Source organism: Zalophus californianus, chromosome 6, assembly GCF_009762305.2.
Source record: "Zalophus californianus isolate mZalCal1 chromosome 6, mZalCal1.pri.v2, whole genome shotgun sequence".
NCBI classification, from domain to species: domain Eukaryota; kingdom Metazoa; phylum Chordata; class Mammalia; order Carnivora; family Otariidae; genus Zalophus; species Zalophus californianus.
The window spans coordinates 84,118,473-84,143,017 of NC_045600.1; the positions used below are offsets into that span (position 1 = coordinate 84,118,473).

The window sequence follows — 24,545 nt, forward strand, 5'->3', positions numbered from 1 at the left end:
TGCAGGTCAGGCCAGGCTGGGGGCACAGGCTGGGATCTAACGACTCTGGGATCTTTCTTCCCAGAGTCGGGACGGGTGAGGCTTCCTCTAATAGGTGTGCCTGACTGAAAGAGCAATTGTGACTTTGGTCCTAGAGAGGATGGAGGGGGAAGGCTGCAGCCCGAGAGAGCACTCTGGAGGAGAGGGCAGTAGAAACAAGGGTTCAAGAGAGTATGGCATCCGGGCCACTGAAGGGCCCCAGGCAGCTCCGCACTGGGCAGGATGGAGGTAGGGAGAAGAAGCCTGCAGATACTTATGGCCTGAGGGCCCCCAGATCACACCTGGTCAGAGTGGATCTCCTCTCTACAGACTTAAAATCTGGCCATGCTAGAGAGGCTCCTGCTATTCAGAGGATCCCATGTGGGTCAGGAGAGATGAAAGACAGGGGGAGACAGGGGCAGATTGCCCAGATCATAGCATGTGTCTGTGAAAGGGGCAGGAACCCAGGCCTCCGAGTTCCCAGCCAGGCACCCTCTTCCACTGCCATCCCTGGCCAACAGACAGGTGCGCACCTGCCCCACCCTCACTAGGAACACGCACACATTTGCAGGCACACACTTTCTGTGCTCCCCGATAAACAAACACACCCTCTAGACACACCCATTGAGCTTCTGGGAATGGCGAGCCTATCTGCAGGAGGTGGTAGCACATGAGGAGAGTGCGTGGCCCGAGTTTAAAGAGCGAAGCATCAGTAATTAACAGGGAGACATGAGCACACCCATCAGCGGGAGCCCCACCAGGATGGGGGGGTATCATCCCACAGCCTTCAGGAGGCTAAGCAGAGGATGGCGAGCAGTGAGGGGCCCAGGGGAGGCCAGAGGCGAAGGAGAGTCAGCAGGCTGAAGGACAGAGTTAGTGATCCAAACTGGCAGCCGGGGAGGCCCCCCCCTTTACTCATGACAGCACTGAGCACTGCATCCAGGAACCCGGCCATTTACAAAAGTGTAGATTAGTTGGAGGAATCTTTGCTTTTGGCCTCAGCTTAAGGAGAGAAACCTGTGCCTCAGCTCTCACAACTCCCAGTCTGGTGAGGGTCTGAAGACCTGGGCCCTCTAAGGTCCTTCTGGGTTTGGGGCAGACCCTGGGGCTAGACTGTTGCCTGGTCCCCTCTACACTCCAGTGTAAAATGAGCACCGTTCATCTCTGCCCCCCATCCCCAAGAGCCCCAGAGAGACATACTGCCCCATCATATCCCAGAAACACCTATGAGAAGGGCCCAGCCCCAAACCCAGCTACCATTCTGCAGGGGCTTTCTGGGGCCTGGAAGACCTAAAGCAGGTCCCTGTAACATGGGAAGCAGGAGCCCCTCAGCGTCTACCACTCCTCTTCCCTCAAGCCCCTGTCTGGAGCCAACGGTGGCTCCCCTCCCTCACGGTCCTCCCTTCCAGCCCGGTCAGCTCCAGCCCTGTCCCCAGCCTGTCGCTGCTCCAGAGCCAGCCGGAGGGCGTGTCTCACAGTCTCCGCGTTGTTCAGAACATTGTATCGACTCAGAGCCACCAGCCGCTCAAACTCCTCAGGCTCATAGGTGAAGTTCATCATGCCATAGGGAGTGTTGGACCCGTTGACGACGAAGTCCCCGCAGGCCTTCTCCTCAGCTGTTTGTCGCTCCACACCTGTGGGTGGGAAGTGGAAAGAAGGCCCAGCTGGGGGCACTCCAGGGCTAGGAGCTGCCAGGTCAGAAGGCCCAGCCCTCTGCCCCAAGGCCCTAGGGTATCTGGCTGGACCCACATTTCCTCTCTCTTGACCATCAGGATGAGCTGGACCAGTGTGAACACTGAGGCCCTGGAAGCAGAGGGCAGCAGTGGCCGGCTTGGGCCCTCCGGGAGGCATGCTTCAGTATGCGGGAGTCCACGCTTGGCACAGCACCCCACCACCAGACCCCGGCCCAGGGCCATCCCTCACCTGGGGCCAGGTGTGTGCGGAAGGTATGGTTGACAAGAGGGAAGTGCAGCACGATGGGTGAGCGGGCGTCCTCGGCCTTGGTGAACACGTAGCACTCGCGGGGCTCCTTCAAGTCCTCAGGGAGCACCTCAATCCTTGGGAAGGGGATGCCTCGGTCCAGGCAGTAATTCTCTGTCATCTGTAGGACCTGGGCAGGGAGGCCAGCTTCTGACCCTGCCTCCTACCAACTGCGCTCACACAGCGCGCCCCCCCACCCCCACCGCCCCACCACTGGCTGAGCGACTACAGGCAGGTGACATAGCCTTTCTGAGCCCGTTTCTTTACTTACAAAATAAAAACGGGAAAAACTCTAGTGGGGTGGTTGTGTAGATGAACGACAGTCACCAGCGTTCTCACGGTCATTCCTCCCATAACCACCCCCTGCTTCCCTTCTCATCCTCCCTCTTAGGGGCTGATTTCAATGTCACCAGGTGGAGACAACATGATTACAGAAGGTCAAATGGGAAGAGGCTGTACCCGTCATCTAATCCCAGGCTCTCCTTAGACCCAGGAGGGTAAGGAGGAGGAGGAAGCCAGCAGCTCGACCAGAACCCTCCTCCAGATGGTGGAACCTGTCCTCTACCCCGCAGGGCTTGGTGGAGCTGCCGCTGGAGATGCCCCAGGGGGAGCTGATGGCTCTGTTGTTACCGCAGTACCTAAGGGACAGCAGACCCAGACACAGGTGCAGACAGGAGCCAAGAAGGCTTTCAGAAACAGGCAGGGGCCAGAACAGGAGCCTTCTCTTCACCAGGATGGAAGACTCCTGACGACCATCTTTGGCCTCTTCTCCCGACTCCCGCTCCATCCCATAGCCTCAGCAATCCCCCTCCTCCAGCTGGGGAGACCAGTGCCACTAAAAGTCTTCACGAGGTACCCGCCCACACATTAGAACTCAGGTCCTGCATGAAGGGCAATCCCCAAATGCCCAGCCAGGCCGCCTCAACAGACAACCTCAATTCCTCCCCACCGCACACCTTACCTCAAAAGGGGCCTCCAGGGAGTAGTCAAAGGACAAAATGAGGTCCACCGCTCTCTGGGGCAGCAGGGTCAGTGGGAATGGAGAGTTGATGGCAAAGCCCCCATCCACCAGGCACAGGCAGTCCCTCATGGGAGTGAGCTGGTTGGGGAAGGCATCAGGGTGCGTAGCTGCAACAGGGACGATGCTTGCTCTTTTCTTTGCATTGGGAATGCCCCTCTCTGTAGAGATCTCTCCTCCCCTGCTTCTGATGGCAACAGAGTCTCCCACCCCAGCCCCTGGCCCTGCCTCCTAGCAGACATCCCAATCCCTCGCCCTCAGCGCCCCCGGGGCAGCAGGAGTCCACAACCCAGCCCCCAGGGGAAAAGGCAGCGCGGGGGCCCCAGTGAGCCAGAGGTGCAGGCCGCAGGGGATCCCCACCCAGAGCAGCACCCACCTTTCCAGGCCATGAACTCCTGGCCAGCTACATAGTCTTTGTGTAGGCAGAGGCCCCTGGTGAAATTAAAGTTCTCCGCGGAGGTAAAGCGGGAGGTGAATATGTCCAACAAAGCCTGGGAGAAGGGGCCCTGGGGGGTGAAGAGCCTGGTCCGCAGACGTGTGGGGTCATGCAGCTGGAGCTTCTGGCAGTCATCTAGATGGGGGTGGGAGGGTTAAAAATAGTGAGAAGTGGGGCCCTCCTTTGTCCAGTGGCCCTCATGGCTCAGGGGACTCCCTTTATCTCCTCCCCACATTTACCCCTTCTTCCCCCCCAGCTCCCAAGCCTCAGACCACTGCTTCCCAGAACCTCTTTTAAATGACCTTTTGTTTCAGGTTGCCTATATTTTGAAAGTTGCTTATGGCGTTGTGTTTATTAAGTGCTCATTTATTTCCCCCTTTTGAAGATAAAGTTGTATATACAAAATTTCATCCAGTAAACACCCACTGAGGAGTACTGCGTGCTGGGCACTGTGCCAGATGCAAGGGGTGTGAAGGTGAATAGGGCCTGGCCCTGGGAGAGTCACATAAAGAGATCATAAATCATAACAATGCCTCGAGGTAAGGACAGTAATGGAGGGTTTGCACAGTGCTGCGGGACTTTGGTGGTAAGACCCTCTCTCAGCCTGCAGGGATGGAGTAGAACAGAGAAGCCCCCTGACAAAATGATGTCTGAGCTGAATCTTAAGAGATGAGCAGATGTTATCCAGGGAAGAAAAGTGGAAAAGGTATTCTGTGCATCAGGGAGCTCACAGGCCACTTAAAGAGCAGCCCCAAGAGGAGCCCCGAGGGGTATGGACAGCCACCAGATGTGCAGTGGTCCTGGGTCGACATACTTGAACCCGAGCAGAGAATTCAAGCTGTGGCCTTATCATAGAGCACTCACAACTCCCACTGGCTTTTTTTTTTAATATATTTTTTTAAAGATTGTTTTTTATTTATTTGACAGCGAGAGAGGGAACACAAGCAGGGGGAGTGGGAGAGGGAGAAGCAGGCTTCCCGCTGAGCAGGGAGCCCGATGTGGGGCTCGATCCCAGGACCCTGGGATCATGACCTGAGCCGAAGGCAGATACTTAACGACTGAGCCACCCAGACGCCTCTCCCACTGGCTGTTCTGACATGGGCCTTCCCCCGGCCCCCCAGGCACACTGTCTCCACAGGCCTCTGGGTAGCTGGAGACCCTAAGCTAGAAGTCATTTCCTCAGGACTTCTCTGAACCCAGCGGGACAGCCAAGTCTTGCACCATCCCTTCCCTCATCCTTCATGCCTCAGCCAGGGCCCTGAAAAGAGGGGTGTGGGGAGGTCAGGGTGTCTACCCTCACCTGTGATGTTTACTTTCTCTCTGTGCCTGTCCAAGAAGCTGAGGCCCGAGCCCACAGTCTTCAGGAAGATCTCATCCACGCTGGCTGCAAAGGCACTGCCCCACATACCTAAGGAGAAAGGCAAGGCCCTGGGCCCTCACAACTGCCCCCCATTTCAGGGCCTGGCCCCGCCCCTGCCCCAACCCCAGCCCTCCAGCCCGGACTCACCCTGCAGGTAGCAGATCCGGGGCTCGGGCCGTGGCTGCAGCAGATGCCCCATGAAGAACTCAGAGCCAAAGAGCTCAGTGGGGACGTAAGCCCCATACTTGGGGAAGCCGACCTCGTGGGGGGTGAACTCGCACCACTCTGGAGGCCCAGAGTGAAGGGAATGTTACCCAGGGCCTTTCGCCAGGACCCCAGGGTTTCCCCTCACACTCGAGTGCCTAAGCAGGAATCAGACTTGCCATAAGCAGGAGGCAGCAAGCCTACTGTGCACCAAGGCTCACGTCTGTTCGCTGCCAGCACTGGCCTCTCACACCCTCCTACCGACCACTGCCTCCACCTGCTTCCCAGGTCCCCACAGCCAGGTACCTGCGAAGTCTTCCCCGCTGATGTGGGTGCGGACATTGATGCTGGCGTAGATAGGGTAAGGGTTCTGGCCCTGGCTGACGGCCTCCTGCTGGTCAGACAGCCTGGCGGGGTTTGCCTGGCAGGTAGGAAGGGAGGCACTTGGCTTTTGGGGAGCTCCCTTTGCCCATCCCCAGGGCGTGAGGCCCGATACCCTTCAGGGGATGGCTTGCCCACCAGAGACTGGGGCTGCCAAGGCCGGTGCTCTAGAAATAGTTCTCTAAGGGCCAGGCTTTCGGCTGCAGCCCAGGTAATTCAAGCTGTGGCCTTATCATAGAGCACTCCCAACTCCCACTGGCTTTTTTTTTAATATATTTTTTTAAAGATTGTTTTTAAAAACGATGAGTTTTGTGCAATTCCTGGGGCATTGGGAACACTCTCCCCACTTCTTTCCTGTTCAAGAAAGCATATTAGAGCCCAAGGGAGTCAGTGACCTTTTTTAAAGGGAAAACTGAAAAAAAAAAATCCAGTTTATGTTCTTTAAAAAATAAATCATTCAAAACTATGGATTCTTTTCTTAGACATGAGAAATCACTTGTGATTTACATCCACACCCTGGTGGGCCAGGCCCCCAGGCCCGAGACCCTCACTCAGCTCTGACTCCTCTCCTCTCCCAGCTCGTGCAGGGCCTGCAGCCCTAGGAGCACGGGGCAGCTTGGCAGGCGGGCAGGAGAGGCGTTCGGCCAAGGCTGCAGGTTGGAACGCTTAGAACACTTTCAAAACACATGAGTGTTAGTGCTCGAACCCGGACCAACCCCAATCAGTATCTCCAGAAGTGGGGCCCAGGCCTGGGTGTTTCTGAAAGGCGATACAGGTGATTTTTTTTTTTTTTTGAAGATTGTATTTATTTATTTGACAGAGGGAGACACAGTGAGAGAGGGAACACAAGCAGGGGGAGTGGGAGAGGGAGAAGCAGGCTTCCCGCTGAGCAGGGAGTCCGATGTGGGGCTCGATCCCAGGACCCTGGGACCATGACCTGAGCCGAAGGCAGACGCCTAACGACTGAGCCACCCAGGCGCCCTGGCGCAGGTGATTCTAATATGCACACCGACCCGAGAACTGCAGACCCGCTTCTCCCTTCAGGGGTTAGGGGCCAGGAAAGAGGGAGCGAGATCAGCCCACCCAGGGGTCTCACCTCTTGTCCTCAGAGAGCTCAGACCTAAAGGATAGCTTTGCAAATCTTCCATCTTAGCCTAGCCATGAAGGCAGAAGCACGTGCTGGTGAGTCAGGGGTGGAAAGGAGCCAGGTTTGTTTATTATGTGCTCTTCTCTTACCTCCTGGTAGAGGAAATACTCGATGAGGAGACCCCAGAGGTCGATGAGGGAAACACTGTGGCCGCTGCTTTCCAGGCTCCCCAGTTCCTGGGCGTAGTACTGTAGGCGCTCCGGAGACATGGCCCCCAACTTACTGCTGCAGACCCGAGCCTGGGCATGTTCAATGGGGCCCTGCAGGGCCACCTGGGACCAGGCTGGGTCTCGGTAGAGGGTGGAGATGCACCTAGGCATAGAGAGCATTGGGGCAGTGGCGCAGGGAGCACAGCAAGGGGAGAGAGGGATGCAAGTGTCTGCGCGTGCCCCACCTCTCCATCCCTTGTACCCACTGCCCTGTCCCACCCACTCAAGGAACACGGTGCCTTCCTGCCCCTCCGAACCCCCTTGGAGGGAGGATCCCAGCACCCTCTCAGGGAATCCACCAGACCACCGGTCACACTTCTGCGCCTTCAGGGCCCTCCTTTACTCTGCCCCCTGCCCTCACTGCACGTACCAGGTAGACCCAGAGACCCCACTCAGGTAGGTCACGGTGTCCAGGAGGCCAAGTTCCTGCAGCCCTGCCAGGCTGCCATACAGGGAAGACATTGCTCGGGTCCCACCTCCCGAACCCAGCACAGCCACCACCGGCACCTGAGCGCAACAATACCACAACGCTGACCACCACTGTCGTTTAGGTACTATCGCTTACAACGTCAGACCCTGGTCTAAGGGCCTTATGCGTCTTATCTCATTGAATCCTCACAGCAACCCATGGGATCCCCATTTTACAGAGTAGGAAACTGAGGCACAGGAAGGTTGGATAATGTGCCCATAGTCTTACAGGTGGTAAGTGACTGGCTGTGAAACCAAGGCGGTATGACTTCGGAGATGGCTCCTAACCATCGCACCAGGAAAGAGAGTAACTGGAAGGTAGACTGGATTTCACCCAAATCCCTTAGAGCAGGGTTTCTCAGTCTTGGCACTAATGATCATTTGGGACTGGGCAATTCTTTGTCACGAGGGGCTGTCCTGTATGTTGTAGGATGTTTAGCAGCATTCCCGGCCTTTACCCACTAGATGCTGGTAGCATCCCTCTCCCCTGCCCCTAGTGGTGGCTATAAAGCATGTCTCTAGGCAGTGACAAGTGTCCAGTCGAGAACCACTGGGCTAAAGTGGCAAAGACCACCAAGCAGCCTGGACCTGCCCCAGACATGAGAGGCACCCAGATGTCTCTTCAGGATCAGAGGTGCCTGGTGGGATCCGACTAGAAGCTTTTTGGCTGCTCAGCTTTTCCATGAGGCTTTGGCTCATTCTGGCCCCGGACTTTTGGTTCCCTTCCCTGCCCTCCTTTCTTCTGTCTTGAAAGAAATGCTCCCTGGCCAGCACTCAGCAAGGGCACTGTCCCTCCAGAGGGCTGGAGGACACAGAACTCCCCAAAAGCCAGGTCTGTGCCTTCTCTGCCCTCGCCCTGCAGAGTGGAGAGCTGGCACAAGGCAGGCAAGACCAAAGGAACGGCCTGGGCTTGCTCACCTTGTCAGTGCCCGGAACGGGCTGCAACTCCCAAGCACACTTGCAGCGAGGAGGAAGCCACCAACTTGCTCCTGATTTACCATAGCTCTCTCCCTTGGTACTGCCTTCCTGCCTGCCTCCCGGCCATAGGCTCCCACGGAACCCTCCACTTCCAAACCCTTTTGTCCACGGTTATGGACCGAATTGTGCCCCGCCCGTGCAAATGCATATGTCGAAGCCCCAGTGTGACTACATTTGTAGAAAGGGCCTATAAGGCCGTTATATAGGTTATGTAAGGTCACAACAGTGGGGCTTTTATCTAATGGTACTGGAGTCCTTGTAAGAAGAGGAAGAGAGAAATTGCCCCTTACACTCTGTACCTGCTCAGAGGAAGGGCTATGTGAGGACACAGCAAGAAGGTGGCTATCTGCACGTCAGGAAGAGACGCCTCACCAGAAACCAACCCTGATGGCCTCTTAATCTTGAACTTTTAGCCTCCAGGGGAGAAAATAAATGTTTGTTATCTAAGCCGCCCAGTCTGTGGTGTTCTGTTACGGCAGCCCGAGGGGACTAACACACCTCGCTTGGCCAGGGCTGCTCATCCCTCGTTACACACGGGGCCCTGATTCTCCTGATTTTGCCTATTGGCTCCGGCGTACAGGCCTGCCCCTTCCTCCTCTGTTCCCTGCCCTTCCTCAAGGCTTCCTGTCACCTCTTGGCCACACAGCCCTGTCAAGGGGAGAGGGTGGACCCCTGGTGACCCTGGGGGCCACCTCCTCCATTGCATACCTGACTACTGTCAGGAGCCTGGCTCAATCCCAGCACCCGCTGCAGGGCCTTGGACACAATCTGCTTCCTCTTGTCCAGAAACTCCTGTTCCCCATCACACAGGCCAAAGCCAAGGCGCAGGTCAAGGTCTCCAGAGCTGCCTCAGATGGGGGTGGGGGTGGGGGTGGAATACTGGGTGACTGTTCACTGGAGGATAGCCTCGGACCCAGCCCATTTTTCACAGTAGCAGACCCACATCCCGTAGAACCCCTTAGAAAGACCTCACCGGAACCAGACATGCCCTCCACCACCCAGGCTGAGCCGAGGGGGCAGAAGAACCCCTACGCTTCCAGCCTAGCCCAAGAGCCTTCCTCCTGAAGTCAGCCTTCCTCACCTCATTTCTGCTTTCATACTCAGAACCACCTCCTGGTCCTGAAAGAGACAAGAGACCCATCCCTGAGTGTCCTGAGTGGGGTTCTCCCACCTGCAGCCCCTGTTGCTCTGGTGGCTCTGGCCCCGATGTGAACATCATGGCTGAAGTCCAGGCTGGCCTGATCTTGACCCCCGCCCTCTCAGGCCCCTTGACCTTCCTCGCAGGCCCCTCCCCCAGCCCCCTTTTGGTGGTCACAGAGCAGGCAGGGGTCCCTCAGGCACCCAGAGAGAGCCTTACCTCCCCCAGGTCCACAAAATGCCTCTCCTCCTGGCCCAAGGCCAAAGAAGACAGCAGGATGCCCCCGTCACCCAGCTTGCTGGTCTGGGTCTCTAGCTCAGCACTTGGGTCACCCTGCAGAGAAGAAAACACCCTTCATGACCCTTCATGGTGAAGGAAAACGTGCCTCCATGGTGGCCCTGGGACGCCCCTCCCGGCTGGACTGATTCTCTCATCCATGCCTTCCCAGACTATGGGCTCACTCACCTGCAGGACTGTGAGCTTCTCCCTCAGCTCCACATCCAGCCTGGAGCTGATCACTGGATTCACGTGAAAGGTGAAGGTGGCTGGGAGGCCTCCTTCTTTGGGGGGTTGCAGGGGCAAGAACTGTGGCTTCTCGTAGGCCCCAGGCACTGTCAGCTGAATCTGCCTAGAGCCTGGGAAAGAGGGCCCAGGTGAAGGCCTAGGTGAGGGGGTGAGAATTGGGGGGGAGTGTGGCACAAGATGGTAGCACCCTGAACAGCAACTCCCCTTTCTTTCCCCTTAGAAATGCCAACTCATCGCTCCGCTCACTCTCTGGCTCCGTGCCCCATAGCAAAGACATCAGGAAGGACCCTTGGGGTCCTTTAACCTGGTCAGAACTGGGGTCCTGGGGGAGGGTGGGAAACACACAGTGCCTAGGGAAGGGGGAAGGGCAGGGAGGGAGAGGGTTCCTCGCCCAGACTTTATGGGGCTGATGATTTTGAGATTATTATATTAAGTATATAAAATATAATTCCACAATAATTACAATGTTATAATTATCACACATTATTACATTAATTAGCAGTCTTTCAACTGGTAGTTGCCCCATCTCTTGCCTCCGCTCAAGCTCTGGGCTCACCACTTTGGGGAAGGTTTGTAGCCAGGGAGAAAACAAATAGGCAGCAAGTTGTCCAGTTCTTTATTTCCAAATTGTACGACCTTGCAAGAACAGAGGGTGTGCAGAGGAGGTGAGAGGAAGAAGTGGGTGGGTAGAGACTTGGAGAAGCAGGGAGAGCCAGCCCAGGCTGGAGGGAGGCCTGTGGGCTCACCCTGTTCTGAACAGCTTTCTGGGGAGAAGGCAAAACCCCCAAGAGAAATGTGTATGACACTCAGACAGAGGGGACCCCAGACCTTAAACATGACTTGGGAGCAAGAGACACCCAGAGAGTCCAGGATGACAGATGCTTCGGGAACAGAGGTCCACATGGAATCTCTCCCCCAACACACCCTCCTTGGCACTAAATGAGACCTGGAGACATGACATGACCCCGAATGGGTGGGGATTAGAGAAAATAAGGAAACGGTGGTTTATGGCTGGAGATTGCTATGTGCTATTCCGAGGCAGAGACCATAGGATCTGTGGCGGAGAGAGCAGACAGGCCCCCGAGTGCCACAGACCTGGGTCTGGTCCTGGCTCTCCCACTTTCAGGCTGTTGGACCTCAAGTGAGTTTCTTGCTTGAGCCACGGTTTCGTAAGTTAAGAGGATAATAGTTGTACTTTATGGGGTTGTTTTGAGAATTAAAGATAAAAGATGTGAGATGCTGAGCATAGCGCCTGGCTCACAGTGAGTGCCGGAACGTTACGTGGACTCATCCTGTGGGCTCAGACTCTCAGCGTCAGAGGGGACCTTAGCTGTCCCACAGCTTCTGCTTTGCTCCAGCATCTGGACCCCTCCCATCCCCATCCTGAGTGGCTGCCCCCTGCGACTCACTTCATCGGTGGCCCTAGTCCTTCGCTCCTGGAATGCCCAAGCTTTGCCATGTGACTTCAGCTCCTCCCGCTGAGAGGCCAGCTGGATTGCTGCCCCTCCAACTTTAGGGTCAGCCTTGGGACATGTCTTGGCTAGCAAAATGTCAGTTAGTGGCTGTGATGTGACCAAAGGCTTGAAAACCACCTGCTCATTTTGGCTCGCTCTGGCGCCTCTGCTGACACCTTCAGAACACGACCGGTCCGCGGGTCACAGAAGGTGGATGAGGGACCTATGGCACAAGGACAGGTCCCTCCTGCCAAGCCTAGCCCAGATCAGCCAAGCGTCAGCTGACCATCCGATGCGTGAACTAAATAAATGCTCCCTGTTGTCTGTCCCTGAGACTTAGGGTTGCTTTTTGCAGAGCAGTGGCTGGACTGATAAAACTCTATGCTTGAACACTTCTAGGGACAGGAAATGCACTACCTTCAGAGGCAATCCGTTCCATCCTTGGTCCGCTTTGAGTGGTAAAACATTTAAGAACTGCCTGCCTTGGACCCACCTTCTAGAAATCAGCAGCCCCCAACCCCCAGGAGAGAAGGTAAGACCCAAGGCCATGGGCCAGACTCACCATACTCTCGATGTGGGGCTGTGCCATCTTCCCCGAGGGTGCCCTGGATTCTCAGACAGGGGTGAGCCTGAGGAAAGCAGAGGCCGCTGGGAGCCAACAGTTCACAGGGCCCTCCCTGCACAGGGCCCAGACCAGGGCGGAAGGAAGGGTATCTGGGGTGGGGCCCACGTAACAACTTTGCCAGGGCCTGTGCCTTGTGGGTAGGAGTCTTCTTTAGCAGCCGCCCCCCTGCCCCCAGGACTCAGAAGAAGTGGCCCTGGTGGGAAAGGGGAAGGAGGAGAGGGTCTCTGATAGCGGCGTCTTCAGCAGTCCCAGCAGCCAGGGGCCCCAGTGCACAGGGGAGGAAGGAGCTTCTGAGCTGGCCACTCTGACTTGAGGGAGCTTCTTGCCCTGACCCCCGGAGATGGCCCCCTAGCACATTTCCCCTCTCAGGAGGGTTTGAGTGTCCTTCAGAGGCAAGGGGGCATGGTAGGCCCAATCACGGACTCCCAGTCCCAGACAGCCCCAAGCTTGCCTTCCCTACTCACCACCAGGACCCCATTGGTGATGACTTCAGATGCGGGCACCTGGCTGCAAAAGATGACGGGCTCATGGGACATCTGGCTCCCTTCAAGAGAGCTGTTATTCTAATAATGTGACTAAAGCAGCTGGAAGAGCCTGGGGAGCATGGCCAGGTTTGGGGGTAGGAGTGGGCCTGTCACCAACACTCAAATGGGTGTCTGGACTAGGACCTTCCCTCTCAGGTCAGGCCAGGGCAGAACCTGGTGACTGACAGCCGGAGCTGTCCATGATTCTTGGTGTAAATGAGAGAGCATGGGCACCACCTGGACTCACCTCTTCTCGAGAACAAATTCCACCTGCAACTCTTGTGAGTCCTACATGAATGAAGCAAGGAAGTGTTCATTTTCAAAGAGCTCAGAAAGCATCAGAGACTGTCCCTGCCCCCTACCCTGCTCAGCTCCAGGGACTAGAAGAGGTGACTGTTGTTGTGGCTTCTCATGGGCAAAGGACGGGGAGCATCTTCATGAGGAGCTTCATGCATTCAAGACTGTCTGCCGGGCCCTGTGTCTGACACTGAGAGTTTGGCGGTGACCAAGCCAGACAAAGCGCTCTGCCCTCAAGGAGCTCACATTTTGGCTCCACTCAGGGAAGAAATATTTGAGGGGAAACCTTTGTAGGGTCAGTGGTGTAGGATAGAGGAGGGTCTGTCTTGGAGGCCTGGCCTGTGCTGACCTCAGTGCCCTGTGCCAGACTTCCTCTCCTGGAGTTCAGTTCATTGCTGGCACAGGTAGGGTGGCTCACCTGGTGGTTGAGTAGGAAGGTGTGTCTGCAGGGTTGGCCAGGCTTGAGGCTCCTCAGGTCAAACAGTAGCAGGGAGAGCTGGTCACTGTCCAAGATGTCCTTATCATAGAGAGTGAGCTCCAGAACATTCTGGGAATGGCAGGTGAGAGAAGGGAGCCTGAGGCAGGGCAGGGTGGCAGACAGCCCTCTCCCTCCACTGCCCGGGCCCTTTGCTGGCCCTCACTTTCACAGCACCGTGGATCTGGTAGTGGAAGGTCTCGTTCCACTTGGGGTCACTGCAGTTGGCCACCATCCTTGTCCGGGTGGGGCTGGAGGATGCAGTGGGCAGGCACAGCTGCACGTAGCAATCGGCTCTGGACACTGCAGGTGGGATGGGGGAGGGGTTTTCATCATCTAGCTCTTATTGCTGGAAAGGTTCCCCAGAGAAGGCTGGGGCAGGAGCGGAAGGAGCCGAGGTGGGGACAAGGAGATGTGAGGAGAGCCAATGTCCTTAACTCCATCTGCACTGGTTACACCTCCCTTTCAACTGAATCCTGTAGTGGCCAGTTGAAAAGACCACATGGCCGCACAGACCGTTGAGTAATCCCCTGAAAGGACCTGATGCGGGCAACGACGTCCCCTTCCATGGTAACCATTGGTGTGGAAAGCGGCTGGAGAACAGATGTTGATTTCTGGCGACAGCGGGTCTCACATGCTCACTCAGGCTGGCACTGCCCCACTTGCTAGACTCAGGGAGGAGTCTGAGGTCTGCACAGGACTCCCTCCAGCCCCTGCCTGCCTGCCCCAGAGCTTCCTCACTGGTGAGGACTCCCTCCACAGTCAGCACTACCCCTCTGCTCCACTCCAAACACACACACACACACACACACACACACACACACACACACACACACACACACACACACACACACACACACACACACACACACTTCAAGCCAGTTCCTGCTGAACTCTGGAGAGGCCCCTGGGAAAGGAAGGGGAGAAAGGGTGGAAATGGGGGTCACTCACGCAGATCTGTGTGCTGGATATTTCTGGCCCTCAGCACCTTCACCTGGAGGTCATAGTATGGGTGGGTTTCCCGCTGAAACAATAGAACTCTGGAACTCAGCTCCTGGAAGCTGGGTAGGGGGCCTGGTCTCCCCTCTGCGGTGGTGCCTAGCTCAGGCTTCCCTCGTTCCCTCACAGAGCAGCAGCCTGGTCCAGGGTCACTGAAGTCGCTGTGCCTGGGACCTGAGAGGCCTTGGGGCACTGGGACACTGGGAGTTCAGCATGTCGGTGATGATCCTGGACTTTGGAGTCAAGTCACACTGGGTTCAAATCTAAGCTCCACCATGGACTAGCTGAATGGCCTTGGGCAGATTACTTGATTTCCCCATGCCTCATTTTCCCCATCTATAAATGGGGGTTTACAATCCCATAGGGTTATGGTGATTTTTAAATGAGAAGTTCTATAAAGTGACTGGTATTAGTGCTTCATATATGTAGCCATTGTTACTAATTACGGTTGTGTTGCACCGCAAATGGGCAGCTCCCCTCACCTCCGTGCTGCTGCTAAGAGCTTGGGAGCCTAAGTGAGAGCTGGAGGAATGCACCCAGGAGATTGAAGATCAGAAGCGAAAGCCATGATCGACCCCACCAGCCAGCTCACTGACGAAGGCCACACCCCCAGGAGGCAGCAGGTGAAGGGAAACCAGGTGTCACCCAGCTTGTTCCGGTCCAATGAGTCCCTAAGAAGACAACATCTTGGGCCCAAGAGAGGTAACAACAGATTGCACTCTCCTGGGAGTGAGGCCATCCCCTCAAAAGCCCAGCAAGCACCTTCCTCCTTACCCCCTGGGGCACTCTACAGCCAAGCTGGGGCATTCTGGGCAAAGCCAACAGCTGCAAGTATCACATGACCTCACCTTCCATTCCTAATGGGGGGGGAGGGGGATTATTTCCAAAAGCCAAGGTCTTGGCCAACCTCTTTAATTTAAGCTCCACCAGGTTGGCTAGAGCAAATTGGTCCCAGCCTAGATCAGAACCCAATCCCGGACTGGCCTCAGTCTTCACAGGGCCCGGTGCTCCCAAGGCTCCTGCAGTCCACACTTCCCAGGGAAGACCAGGTACTTTACCCGCGATTGCCTCCACTGAGGTCCCCTCTTCTCTCTCTTACGCAGCAGCACTGCCCCAGGAGGGGTAGCCCCTTGCCTGCCAGCGACCTTGGCCAGAGCAGCCAGTGCATGGCCAGGCAGCACGGTTCTCAGCTGGAAGCCTGCTTTCCAGAGCCGCCCTGCTCTCCTCTGGCTCCACTCACTGCTAGCTCAGGTCTGACAGGAAACGTTGAGGGTGGAGTTGGCCACTCTCCTGAGGACTCAGGGTTGGGTGGCCTGCTGGGGCTGGAGGTGGGGTTTGATGTGCTCCAGGAAGTGACTGGAGTCCAATTCCCTCACGCAGGAGACACTTTAGTCCCTCTCCAAGAGGATGAGAAACTGGTACTCTGGTTCCCAAACCCGGCCCCTGGTTATCATCGGGCTGCTTATGGAAAATAAATACCTGAGCCTCACTCCCTAGATGATTTGATTTCGTGGGCGTGGGTAGAACCCAGGTGTTCCTATTTCCAACAAGCCTTCTGGACAATGCTGACACAGCAGGTGCTGGGGATGGAAGGCAGGAAGTGCTACATCAGGGCCTTGTCTCCTCCAGCTAGAAAAAAGTCCTAAAACCGTCTGCCCTTCAAGTCCCACCTTGCCCACAACTCTTAAGCAGAAACATGGAAATCTCTGGACCCAAATGTGTTTCCCATCTCTTGTGACATCCCTCATTTATTCATCAAACACTTACAGTCTGCTACGTACCAGACTTACACTAGGCCTTACAACCAAAGGTGAGGAGCATCCATCAGTATCCTGAGGAAATTCATGGCATCCTGATGCTGTGTGACTTTTGCCCGGGGCCCTCTTCCTGGATCGGTGGCTATACCTGGATGATCCAGGTAAACGGGTAGGGATACCATCAGGTGGTATCAGTACGGGCAGCTAAAAAGCAGGCCTGCCTATCCTTAAGCTACTGGAGATAAGGCTTTAAAGAGTCCTCTTTTGATCATCATAAGCCTTAGGCTATAGATGGTACGTGACAATCTGTGGACCACAGCCGTCTGGATGGCGGAAAAGGCAGTTTCCTGAAGAAAGGATCTCTGGGGCAGTGACCTGTTGGCAGATAATTTCTGTTCGTTAACCGAAACTTAGTCATCTCCACTCTCCTCCCCCAGGCCATGAGGTGGAGACTGAAGAAAAACAACATCCAAAAAAGAGGTGATTCAACTCCAAAATGAACCCTGTAATCAAGTTTAGACCAGAACCTCCTAGAAAAGAAGGGGATGACTGCCATTGGCCAGGCCCCAAAGGGAGGGCCTATTTCTGCTTAATTTGGAACACAGAGCCAAGACCTGTGCTGGGGTCTCGAGATTGCCAGAGTCTACCCCCCTGCTGGTGGTTTCTAGGCACGGTGTGTGGAAGATCCGCCCCAGGGCGGCCCAAGTGGGGGCACGGAGTTAGCTGGGGCACACAGAGCAGTCTGGCGTCCCGTGGTCTGGGCTGTACGACACCCTCTCCTGGAAGTCACATGCCCTATGCCACAATAAAGAGAACTCAGGATGACCACAGATGGCTAAAGACAGGGACACAGGACCGAACTGCCTTTTTGGAGCTGGACCAATCTTTCTCAAACATCCTTGGGCCCTTCAATCCCACCGATTCCACACATTTCATGACTCTCCCAGTCATTAGGAGCTGCAGGAAGAGGCATGAGACCCTACTATGTGAAGTGCAGGGGGGAAACAATCGGGCTTAGCTGGAGTTCCGGTATGTCCAACGGAACTGGGTGAGGCTGGAAATGTTCTACACGCCCACCGTCCAACCATCAGCCGCCAGCCACACTAGCTGTGCTGGGTGGCACAGATCAAGACAGGACAGAGGTGTCATACCAACTTTTTTTATCGTTAATTGGCTTATTCTCAATTCTTAGCTAAATCATGATCTCCTCACTGTTATTCCCATGTAACTTCACAGGAAAGGGGGGGAGAAAGACTCAAATAGGCTGGTTTCTTGCTTTCTGATGTTTATTATGAGAGATCCTCATGAGTCATTACAGAGCTTTCATCTCTAGCCTTCTCCATACCTCCAGAGAGGGCAAAGAGAGCCTAGGGAAGGGAGAATGGAGTCCGGGAAAACTGGGTCGTGGATGTATTCCAGAAGGAAGAAAACACACGTTCTTTATTCTATTGCTTCAAACAGATGTGCCACACAGGTTGTGGGAATGGAAGATACAAACACAGCAAGCCAGGAAGACAGGGTTCGCAGGGCGGGGCTTCCGCTGCACAGGGGGCTGGCCTGACGACTTTACTGCTGCTCCCAGGGGAAGCTCCTTCAAGCTGGTGCAAACAGGTCCAAGGGCAGCATGGCTTCTTGTGGGTTGGTATGGCCAGGTGGGACACGGCTCTTCCGAAGCGCTGTTCTGCCTTCCAGACCTGAGCAGAGTCCCTGTCTGTGTGTGTGATGCTGAGGGCATGCACTCTGTACTTCTGAACCCTCTGTGGGTGGTGTGCCTGGGAGGCGCCTAGTCTGCAACACCCACAAGGCGGCCTACGACACAGACCCCACATGGCGCGGTGCTGTGGTTTAAAAAGAACCACGACCTGTCAAGGCCAGGCTACTAAAACACTGTCAGGGCCGGGAACCATCACCCACCCTTCCCACCGTTAAAAACACAGCAGCATCAAGACTGAGTCTGAAAGACCCCAGGGACGACAGGATGCAGGGCTGCTCTCCCCGTAGGTCCGTGGCCTGCCATGCTAGACATTCCTCCTGTGTGCCTCCAGTGCCCTGGGCGGGGGTGGGGGGGTGTTTCCCTGCCCCCTGCAAGTGCTCCGGGGATCTGGCGGTGCGTTCCTTCATAAACCCGTGTGTGGCTGCCACGGCCACCTCCTGCAGTGCTCTCGGCTGTCCCCGGGCACCTCACAAGCATGCCCGACCTCCCATCCCCATCAGCTCCTGATCTGATCGGTCCTGTGTGTAACCGAGACCCACCTACCTACAACAGGCTGGCACAGTCCTCCAACCCCTGCACAACAAAGCTGGAGAAGGACGGCCAGGCCAACCGTGAGGTAAGCGGACGACACTGGCTAAGGAGAAAAGTGCCAAAGCACAAAGCACTCGGCTCACAGAGACCAAGCAAACCTGTCCTGGGTGGCTGGTGGGTGACCAGGCGCGGGCGCCTCCGCAGGTGTCTGCCTAAGAGGTCATATGCCCTAGTGCAGGCTGTCCTGAGAGCCACCGTCACACTTGGCCCCGGCGGAAGGGGGACGACACTCCCGTAAGCTTCTAGGCACAGAGCTCTCAGTCCAAGGAGGACCTATTTACAACATACCTGACAATCAGTTATCAGTGTACCCTGGAAACTGAGACTTCCTCTTGCTTCTCATTTTACCTTGTTTAAATATCAGTTATCCCCGGTGTGGGGAAAGCGGGAGACAAAGTGTGGGGGGGAGCAGTGAGGGGAGAGATAAAGGAATATCAATAGTGAGGACGAAATGGAGACTGAAACAGGACACGATGAACAGGCAGAACCCGGGGGACAGGGGCCATGGCAACTACGGAGAAATGACTGTCATCACCTAGAGGGCCAGGGCCGGCCCACATGGCGAGAGGAGCTCTAGGACAGCTCTCCTCCCAGGCTCCAGGCCACCGCGCAGGGGGCTCCACGCCAAGTTCTGCACGTGTCTTAAAAGAAAATTCTGCATAAACAATATCAGGGTTACAGACACTTGAGACACTTTCCTTGATCAGGTGATTGGTGTGCAAAGGCAGGACAATGGCCTTCCCCACCTCCTCCCGTCCAAGCAGGTAGTAAATTCTCCGAAATTGCCTGCAACACAATGGTATATAAGGTATAGCTAATCTCTTTTTTCTATCAAAAAGCTGGTAACACCAGACCGCAAGTCTGATAAATTCAGAGATGTTCCAGGGCTCAAGGTAGCCAGGAGTGTCCAAATGGGGAGACACCTGGTGGTGGAAGCAGCCCCCCATTCCTAAGGCCGGTGCTCCTTCCCCTCTCCGGGATAGCCGACTGTCCATGAGAAGAGTCTCTGGCATGCTGGGCTCAGGTGTCAGCCGGGTTGACCTCTTTGGAACAGAAGTAGTGCACGACCACTCCGTTGGGGTATCTTGCAAATGCACTGCAGAGAAGGAAAACGGCTCAGGAGAGAAGACCACTTCCTAGAAAAGGTGTCTTACCCAAGTGCCATCCCAGAAGCGACCCACCCTAACCACAAGGAACGGCCCGCCCCTAGGGTCTTCTGGATTTACACAGCCACCATCTCTGTCAAATAACCAAACAGAGCATGAGTTCCGTGAAGTTTGAAGGCATGGGAATATTTCTTATTAAGTCATCAATGTGAAATACAGGGCAGATGGAGCAGATGGTTCTGCTCATCAGGACAAGTTTTTAAGCTAATTCTAACAACGTCTTTCTAAAGAAAAGGATTCTTCCACTCACATAAGAAAAAGGACAAAGCACCCTGCTTTGCAGGCAAGGGGATAGACTAGAGCATACGCTTTAAACAGAATGATGTTGGCTCAGGATTTTACTCAAGTCATGAGGTAGCAGATGGAAAGATCTTTTTCTTCCTTCACTGGCACACCCTAAAAGAGAACTTTCTCCCACATACAACTCATACACACCCACTGGCTACATCACAACGTCTAGCTGCCAGAAGGGAAGGGCTCTACAGGCACAAAGTCAAGAGCTCCATGCCACACACTGCAAGTCTTTAAATCCTCAAAGCTAAGCCACAACAGACAACACGGACTGCTCTCTGGAAGCTCAAGAAGTAACAGTGGCCGAGACAGTCAGCAGCCATGCTTTCCCCTTCAGCTAAAGGGCAGAAATCCATCCTGAGCATGACCCACATCACAGCTGAGGCTGCAGAGCCGTGGAGGAGGCTCACCTGTTCCCAATCTTCTTCTTACACACCATGCAGACCTTCTCCTCTGTGATGATGCACTTCACCTGCTGGTGTAAAATCCGCTCTTCCTGCACCTGCGAGAGGACAGCAACTGGGACGGAAGCCTCAGAGTCCGGCACACAGAACCGAAGGCAGAGGCTGGAGCTGTCTCCGCCCCCCAGCCCCCACAGATGCCTCTAATGGAAACCCTTGCAACCCACTGTCGAGATGGTTATGACATCAGTTTGAGCAATAGTGTTCAAGGAACACAAAGCTCTGCTTTTGTCTATGGGGAATATGTGGTTAACCGTCTCATACTAAGAAGTACAACCCCATCCTAGGGTTTGGAAGGTTCATACCCTCAGAAATTCTGCATGGAGAAGGTTCTTGAGCACTTGATTGAACCGTTTTTTTTTGTGCATTTTCTTCCAAGACCTTTTCCAGAAAGATGCGTATATCGTTAATCTGAGTGTTTGCTGGTAGAAGGTTGATGGCCTAGGGACAGGAACAGAGATGGGAACGGGGTGAGACAGATTGGGAGTGAGCCTGAGGAAAAGTCTGAAGCCACACAGCTCTCGAACCCCAGTCCCTTCCTCTGTCCCCGCCTCTCACTCCTCTCACTCAGTACACCCCTGAGCGCCTCCCATCTCCCCAGAAGAGCTCCTGACCTTGGTGGTGTCCAGCTTGCTATGGTGCAGCTCAAGGACCTGCAGGGCGGCCTGGAGGTTGGCTTGTGGTTCCAGCAGTTCCAGCTTGATTGGTCCCAGGCAGTGAACACTGGGGGGCGACAGGTACATCCGGAGCAGGGACAGATACACCTGTCTCATACAAGTCACACACGTCAGGCTGGCAGTAAGCCTCCCAGAACCCCCCAGCATTACCACACCTAAAAATAAGAGGGGTTGGTCTCTAGTAAGAGCTGCCCTGGAGCGCATAAAATTCATCATTTTTCACATTTTAAAAGATTTTGGTAAAGTCAGCCAACTGAAGATGTTAAAAATTAAGGGATGTTTTTCCTGAGAGAAAAAAAAATCAAATGCATTGTGTCTGTTAAGCATTATACTGTCGACAAAATGCTAACACTGCAAAATGACTCAAAAAGATCCCTCCCAGGAATCTGGATTTGATGCTGTAACCCTGTCACATTCTGGCAAATGAGGATTAACCTGAGCTGAGACACCACCTTTCCTACTGGTACCAGTAACAGAGGGCTTCTCAACCTTAGCACTCAACATTCTGGGCTGGCTAATTCTTTGTTGAGGCTATCCTGTGCACTGTTGAGCAGCGACTCTGGCCTCTACCGCCTAGATTCCAGTTGGCCCCACACCCTCAGGCATGACAATCGAAAGTGTCCAGACACAGACAAATCCATGTGCATTCTAGACAGGGGACATAAGTGCACCTCACTGCAACCATTAGATGTTCCTCCTCAACAGGCTGACCACAGAACTTAAACAAGCTGGGACTCTTTTAAGTAAAGGGGCAGGGTGCTACTCATCATCACAAGGATGACAATAAGCCAGAACCATCCCAAGCAAACCAGGATGTACAATCACCCTGTCTCTCCTCAGTACACATGCGCAAAATCAGTGATCTCAGCAACTTCTACCAGTGTCACCTGTGGCCACCCCCAAGGGGGTGAGGAGTGCTGTGAGGGACAGTGAAAAGCACACGTACCCTGGGGCCGGTGTCACTACTTACGTCTTTGCTGCCATCTCTGTTTTGGTCGTAATGCTTGTGGCAGTACCTGCAAGGGAGAAAGTGGTGAGACTAGGCCAGGGCAGCCATGTCAAGAGAGAGGTCATCAATTCTGCCTGCAGGAACAGCCTCATGAGGGCGCCACAATCGGGGGCCAGCACGGGAGGCAGAGCGGAGGGGAGGCGGCTTTCTGAACCTCTCCCGCCTCTCCTCTGCCTCTCCTCTCTCTTCGGGGCCTGCTGTCGGACTCGTTGGGCGGTGCGGTGGCAGGGTGAACGTACTCCTCGGCCATCTTTGTGTCCTTCAGGATGTGCACGTAGATGAAGAGCGCTTGCTCGTGCTTCCCCATGCGGCCCAGCAGCAGTGCGCGCTCTTCTAAGAGGCCTGCGAGGAAGAAGAAGTTTGAGTAACCCTCACCACCACTGAGTAAGCACAGGCCAGGGGCTAAGCTGTTACACAACTGGGTGAAACTATTTGTATTACTTGGGATTTTTTCAAGGAGAAAATTGCTAAAATTTTAAAAAGGGCGAAGGGAGCTATTTTAGAAAGTACTTTATCCCATCTTTTTTGTGATCACTTCTAAACCGGGAAAGAACGCTCATCCAACAACCAAGTGCATAATAAGCGCCCACAATGTGCCAAGCACTCCAGCTAAGGAAACACTTGGTCTCTGCTCCCCCGGAGCTTATAAATCAAACAAACGTGCGTCTTTTTCAGACAGATTATGCCAGATTACAAATACTGCCAAATAATGAACTTGCCCAAGAACATGTACTGATGCAGTAAACAGGTTTCAACCTGGCCATCAACTGCCTGGTGGTTCACACCCAAAACAGACTCCTCTCAGTCACGGTACAAAAGCGAATCTTCAGATGGGACAGAACAGCAGCCCTGGCCTGAAACACGGGGCTTTTTCCAGCCCCAACTTTTGGGAAGAATAGGGAACTGGGGAAAAGAGAAGGATGAGTTTTTGCATTACCTTCCACTGAAGTGGCTTCTGGCCATGAGCCAGACACTCACCGTCAAAAGGAAAGTCACAGATCAGCCGGCCTGGATCATAGTAGCCAGAAATTTCCAAGAACGTAAGGAGCTTCCGTCGGTACTCTCCCAGCTCACCCTCCTCCTCTCCAGCAGGAACTGGAGTTTTGCCTTCAACGGAAACCAAGCTCAAAATGAAACAATGCTGTGGGGCAGCAATGTGGGATCATCAAGAAAAACGAAGGGGATGGGGTTCAATGGTATCACCACAATGATCAGAAAGGGCCTCCACAGTGGGTTCCAGCTGGAGTTTTCTTAGTTTATGGTCTCTACACGACCCCAAAACATCAGCTTGAGATACAAAGAAAATCAAGCTGCACAGACAAGCGCTCTTGTAAGCAAATCTGTTTCTTATCAGCACAGCTGTCGTCTTGCAGACAAATCTGTTCCTTCCCCCTCCCATATGGGCAATGCTCAGCGATGCCCAGATCCAGACACGAGCTCTTGAGTCTCCCGTGCTGGCTCACTTAGCTGCCCTGGCTCTTCTGAGGAACTTCCCACCCACCTGGGCCCACAGAGAAGAATAAGGTCTGCTTCCCTGTGCCACATGGCACCCTCGGGTCCCAGGTCACCTCTAACGCCCAGGGCCACCTGGCTTTCTATTAGAACTGGTACCTGCAGGGAAGGACAGGAGATACTCCTTCATCAGACCTTGCACCTTCTCACAGTACAGCTGGATCAGGCAGTTGTGGAACCGAGAGCCTGTCTCCTCCCAAACGTGGATGACATGTTCCTGAGGCAAGACATGGGTCTACCTGGTACCCTCTATGCTGTGGCCCAGCTCTGTCACCCCGTCTCCCTTATATTTTTAAGGCCCAACAGGTCCCATTGAGATTGTCTCCTAAAATAGCTCACAACCCAGCAATATCAAGGATTATTTTCTTGATTTGCACTCTAAGCTCATTCATTAATTTTGTCCCATAATCCTCTAAACTCTCGCATCAGCCCACGTAGTTACGGTTACATAGTTGCATTCTGGTACTTAAAACCAATTTGGTTGTCCTATGGTTATGGCTGAATCTGAATGGCCATACAAATGTGGCTTTGAGATGTTTTTCTTGAACATCATTCTCTTTTATCCCTCTGTACTTTACCTCGATTTAGAAGGCATTCATCAAAGGTAACATTTCAGGCTTGATCTACCAAGATCTTTCTTCAGAGGAGGCAGAAATAATCTTCTTCCTTACATTACTACCAATCCCCAAGTGACATAAACCCCAATCTGAATTGCCCGATAACTGCCCCATGTGGCCCTGGATCCTGCATTTAAAGGTTTTTAGTTCAGACCAAAAAAAGATCTTACCAGATAAGGAATAGCCAGACCCTTAAAATTCTCCACTAAGAAGCCGAGCACTCGGTCACGTGGCAGAGACTCCACCTCCGGGAGGTCTTCGGTAAAGATCTGTGAGAACAAACCCGAGTTCCAGCAGCAGAACCATCTGACTGCAGTGCTGCCAACCACACACGTGCGCGTGCGTGTGCGCGCGCGCACACACACACACACACACACACACACACACACACAGTGGAGGGTCAAGTGGACTTCTGAAGGGGGAAGGGTCTACCAGATGGCACCTGTAGCGCGTGTGACAGACTAGGTCACGGGCGCCAATCTCCTGACGTCTGGACAAGGCTCTCTCCACATTA

At 54.4% G+C, this 24,545-nt stretch overlaps 2 protein-coding genes across 2 annotated transcripts in view; both read right to left on the reverse strand.

Moving 5' to 3' along the window:
* Nucleotides 1–1,352: 1,352 nt before the first annotated feature.
* PLA2G4F (phospholipase A2 group IVF) lies at nucleotides 1,353–15,404 on the reverse strand. Its single transcript, XM_027571950.2, is given in 21 exon segments — nucleotides 1,353–1,652; nucleotides 1,942–2,128; nucleotides 2,960–3,126; nucleotides 3,393–3,587; nucleotides 4,753–4,860; nucleotides 4,960–5,097; nucleotides 5,323–5,437; nucleotides 6,634–6,856; nucleotides 7,124–7,260; nucleotides 8,908–9,043; nucleotides 9,281–9,318; nucleotides 9,557–9,670; nucleotides 9,803–9,972; nucleotides 11,879–11,945; nucleotides 12,406–12,448; nucleotides 12,713–12,753; nucleotides 13,181–13,309; nucleotides 13,404–13,540; nucleotides 14,189–14,261; nucleotides 15,295–15,353; nucleotides 15,356–15,404. Coding segments are annotated over 21 exon segments (2,625 nt in total). The 3' UTR covers nucleotide 1,353.
* Nucleotides 15,405–17,269: 1,865 nt separating this feature from the next.
* VPS39 (VPS39 subunit of HOPS complex) overlaps nucleotides 17,270–24,545 on the reverse strand; it is a 48,878-nt gene continuing 41,602 nt past the window's right edge. Inside the window, 10 exon segments of the mRNA XM_027570593.1 lie at nucleotides 17,270–19,394; nucleotides 20,166–20,257; nucleotides 20,522–20,575; nucleotides 20,577–20,657; nucleotides 20,831–20,980; nucleotides 21,864–21,909; nucleotides 22,142–22,244; nucleotides 22,881–23,009; nucleotides 23,514–23,631; nucleotides 24,202–24,300. Of these exon segments, the coding sequence (XP_027426394.1) occupies nucleotides 19,319–19,394; nucleotides 20,166–20,257; nucleotides 20,522–20,575; nucleotides 20,577–20,657; nucleotides 20,831–20,980; nucleotides 21,864–21,909; nucleotides 22,142–22,244; nucleotides 22,881–23,009; nucleotides 23,514–23,631; nucleotides 24,202–24,300 (948 nt within the window). The 3' untranslated portion in view covers nucleotides 17,270–19,318.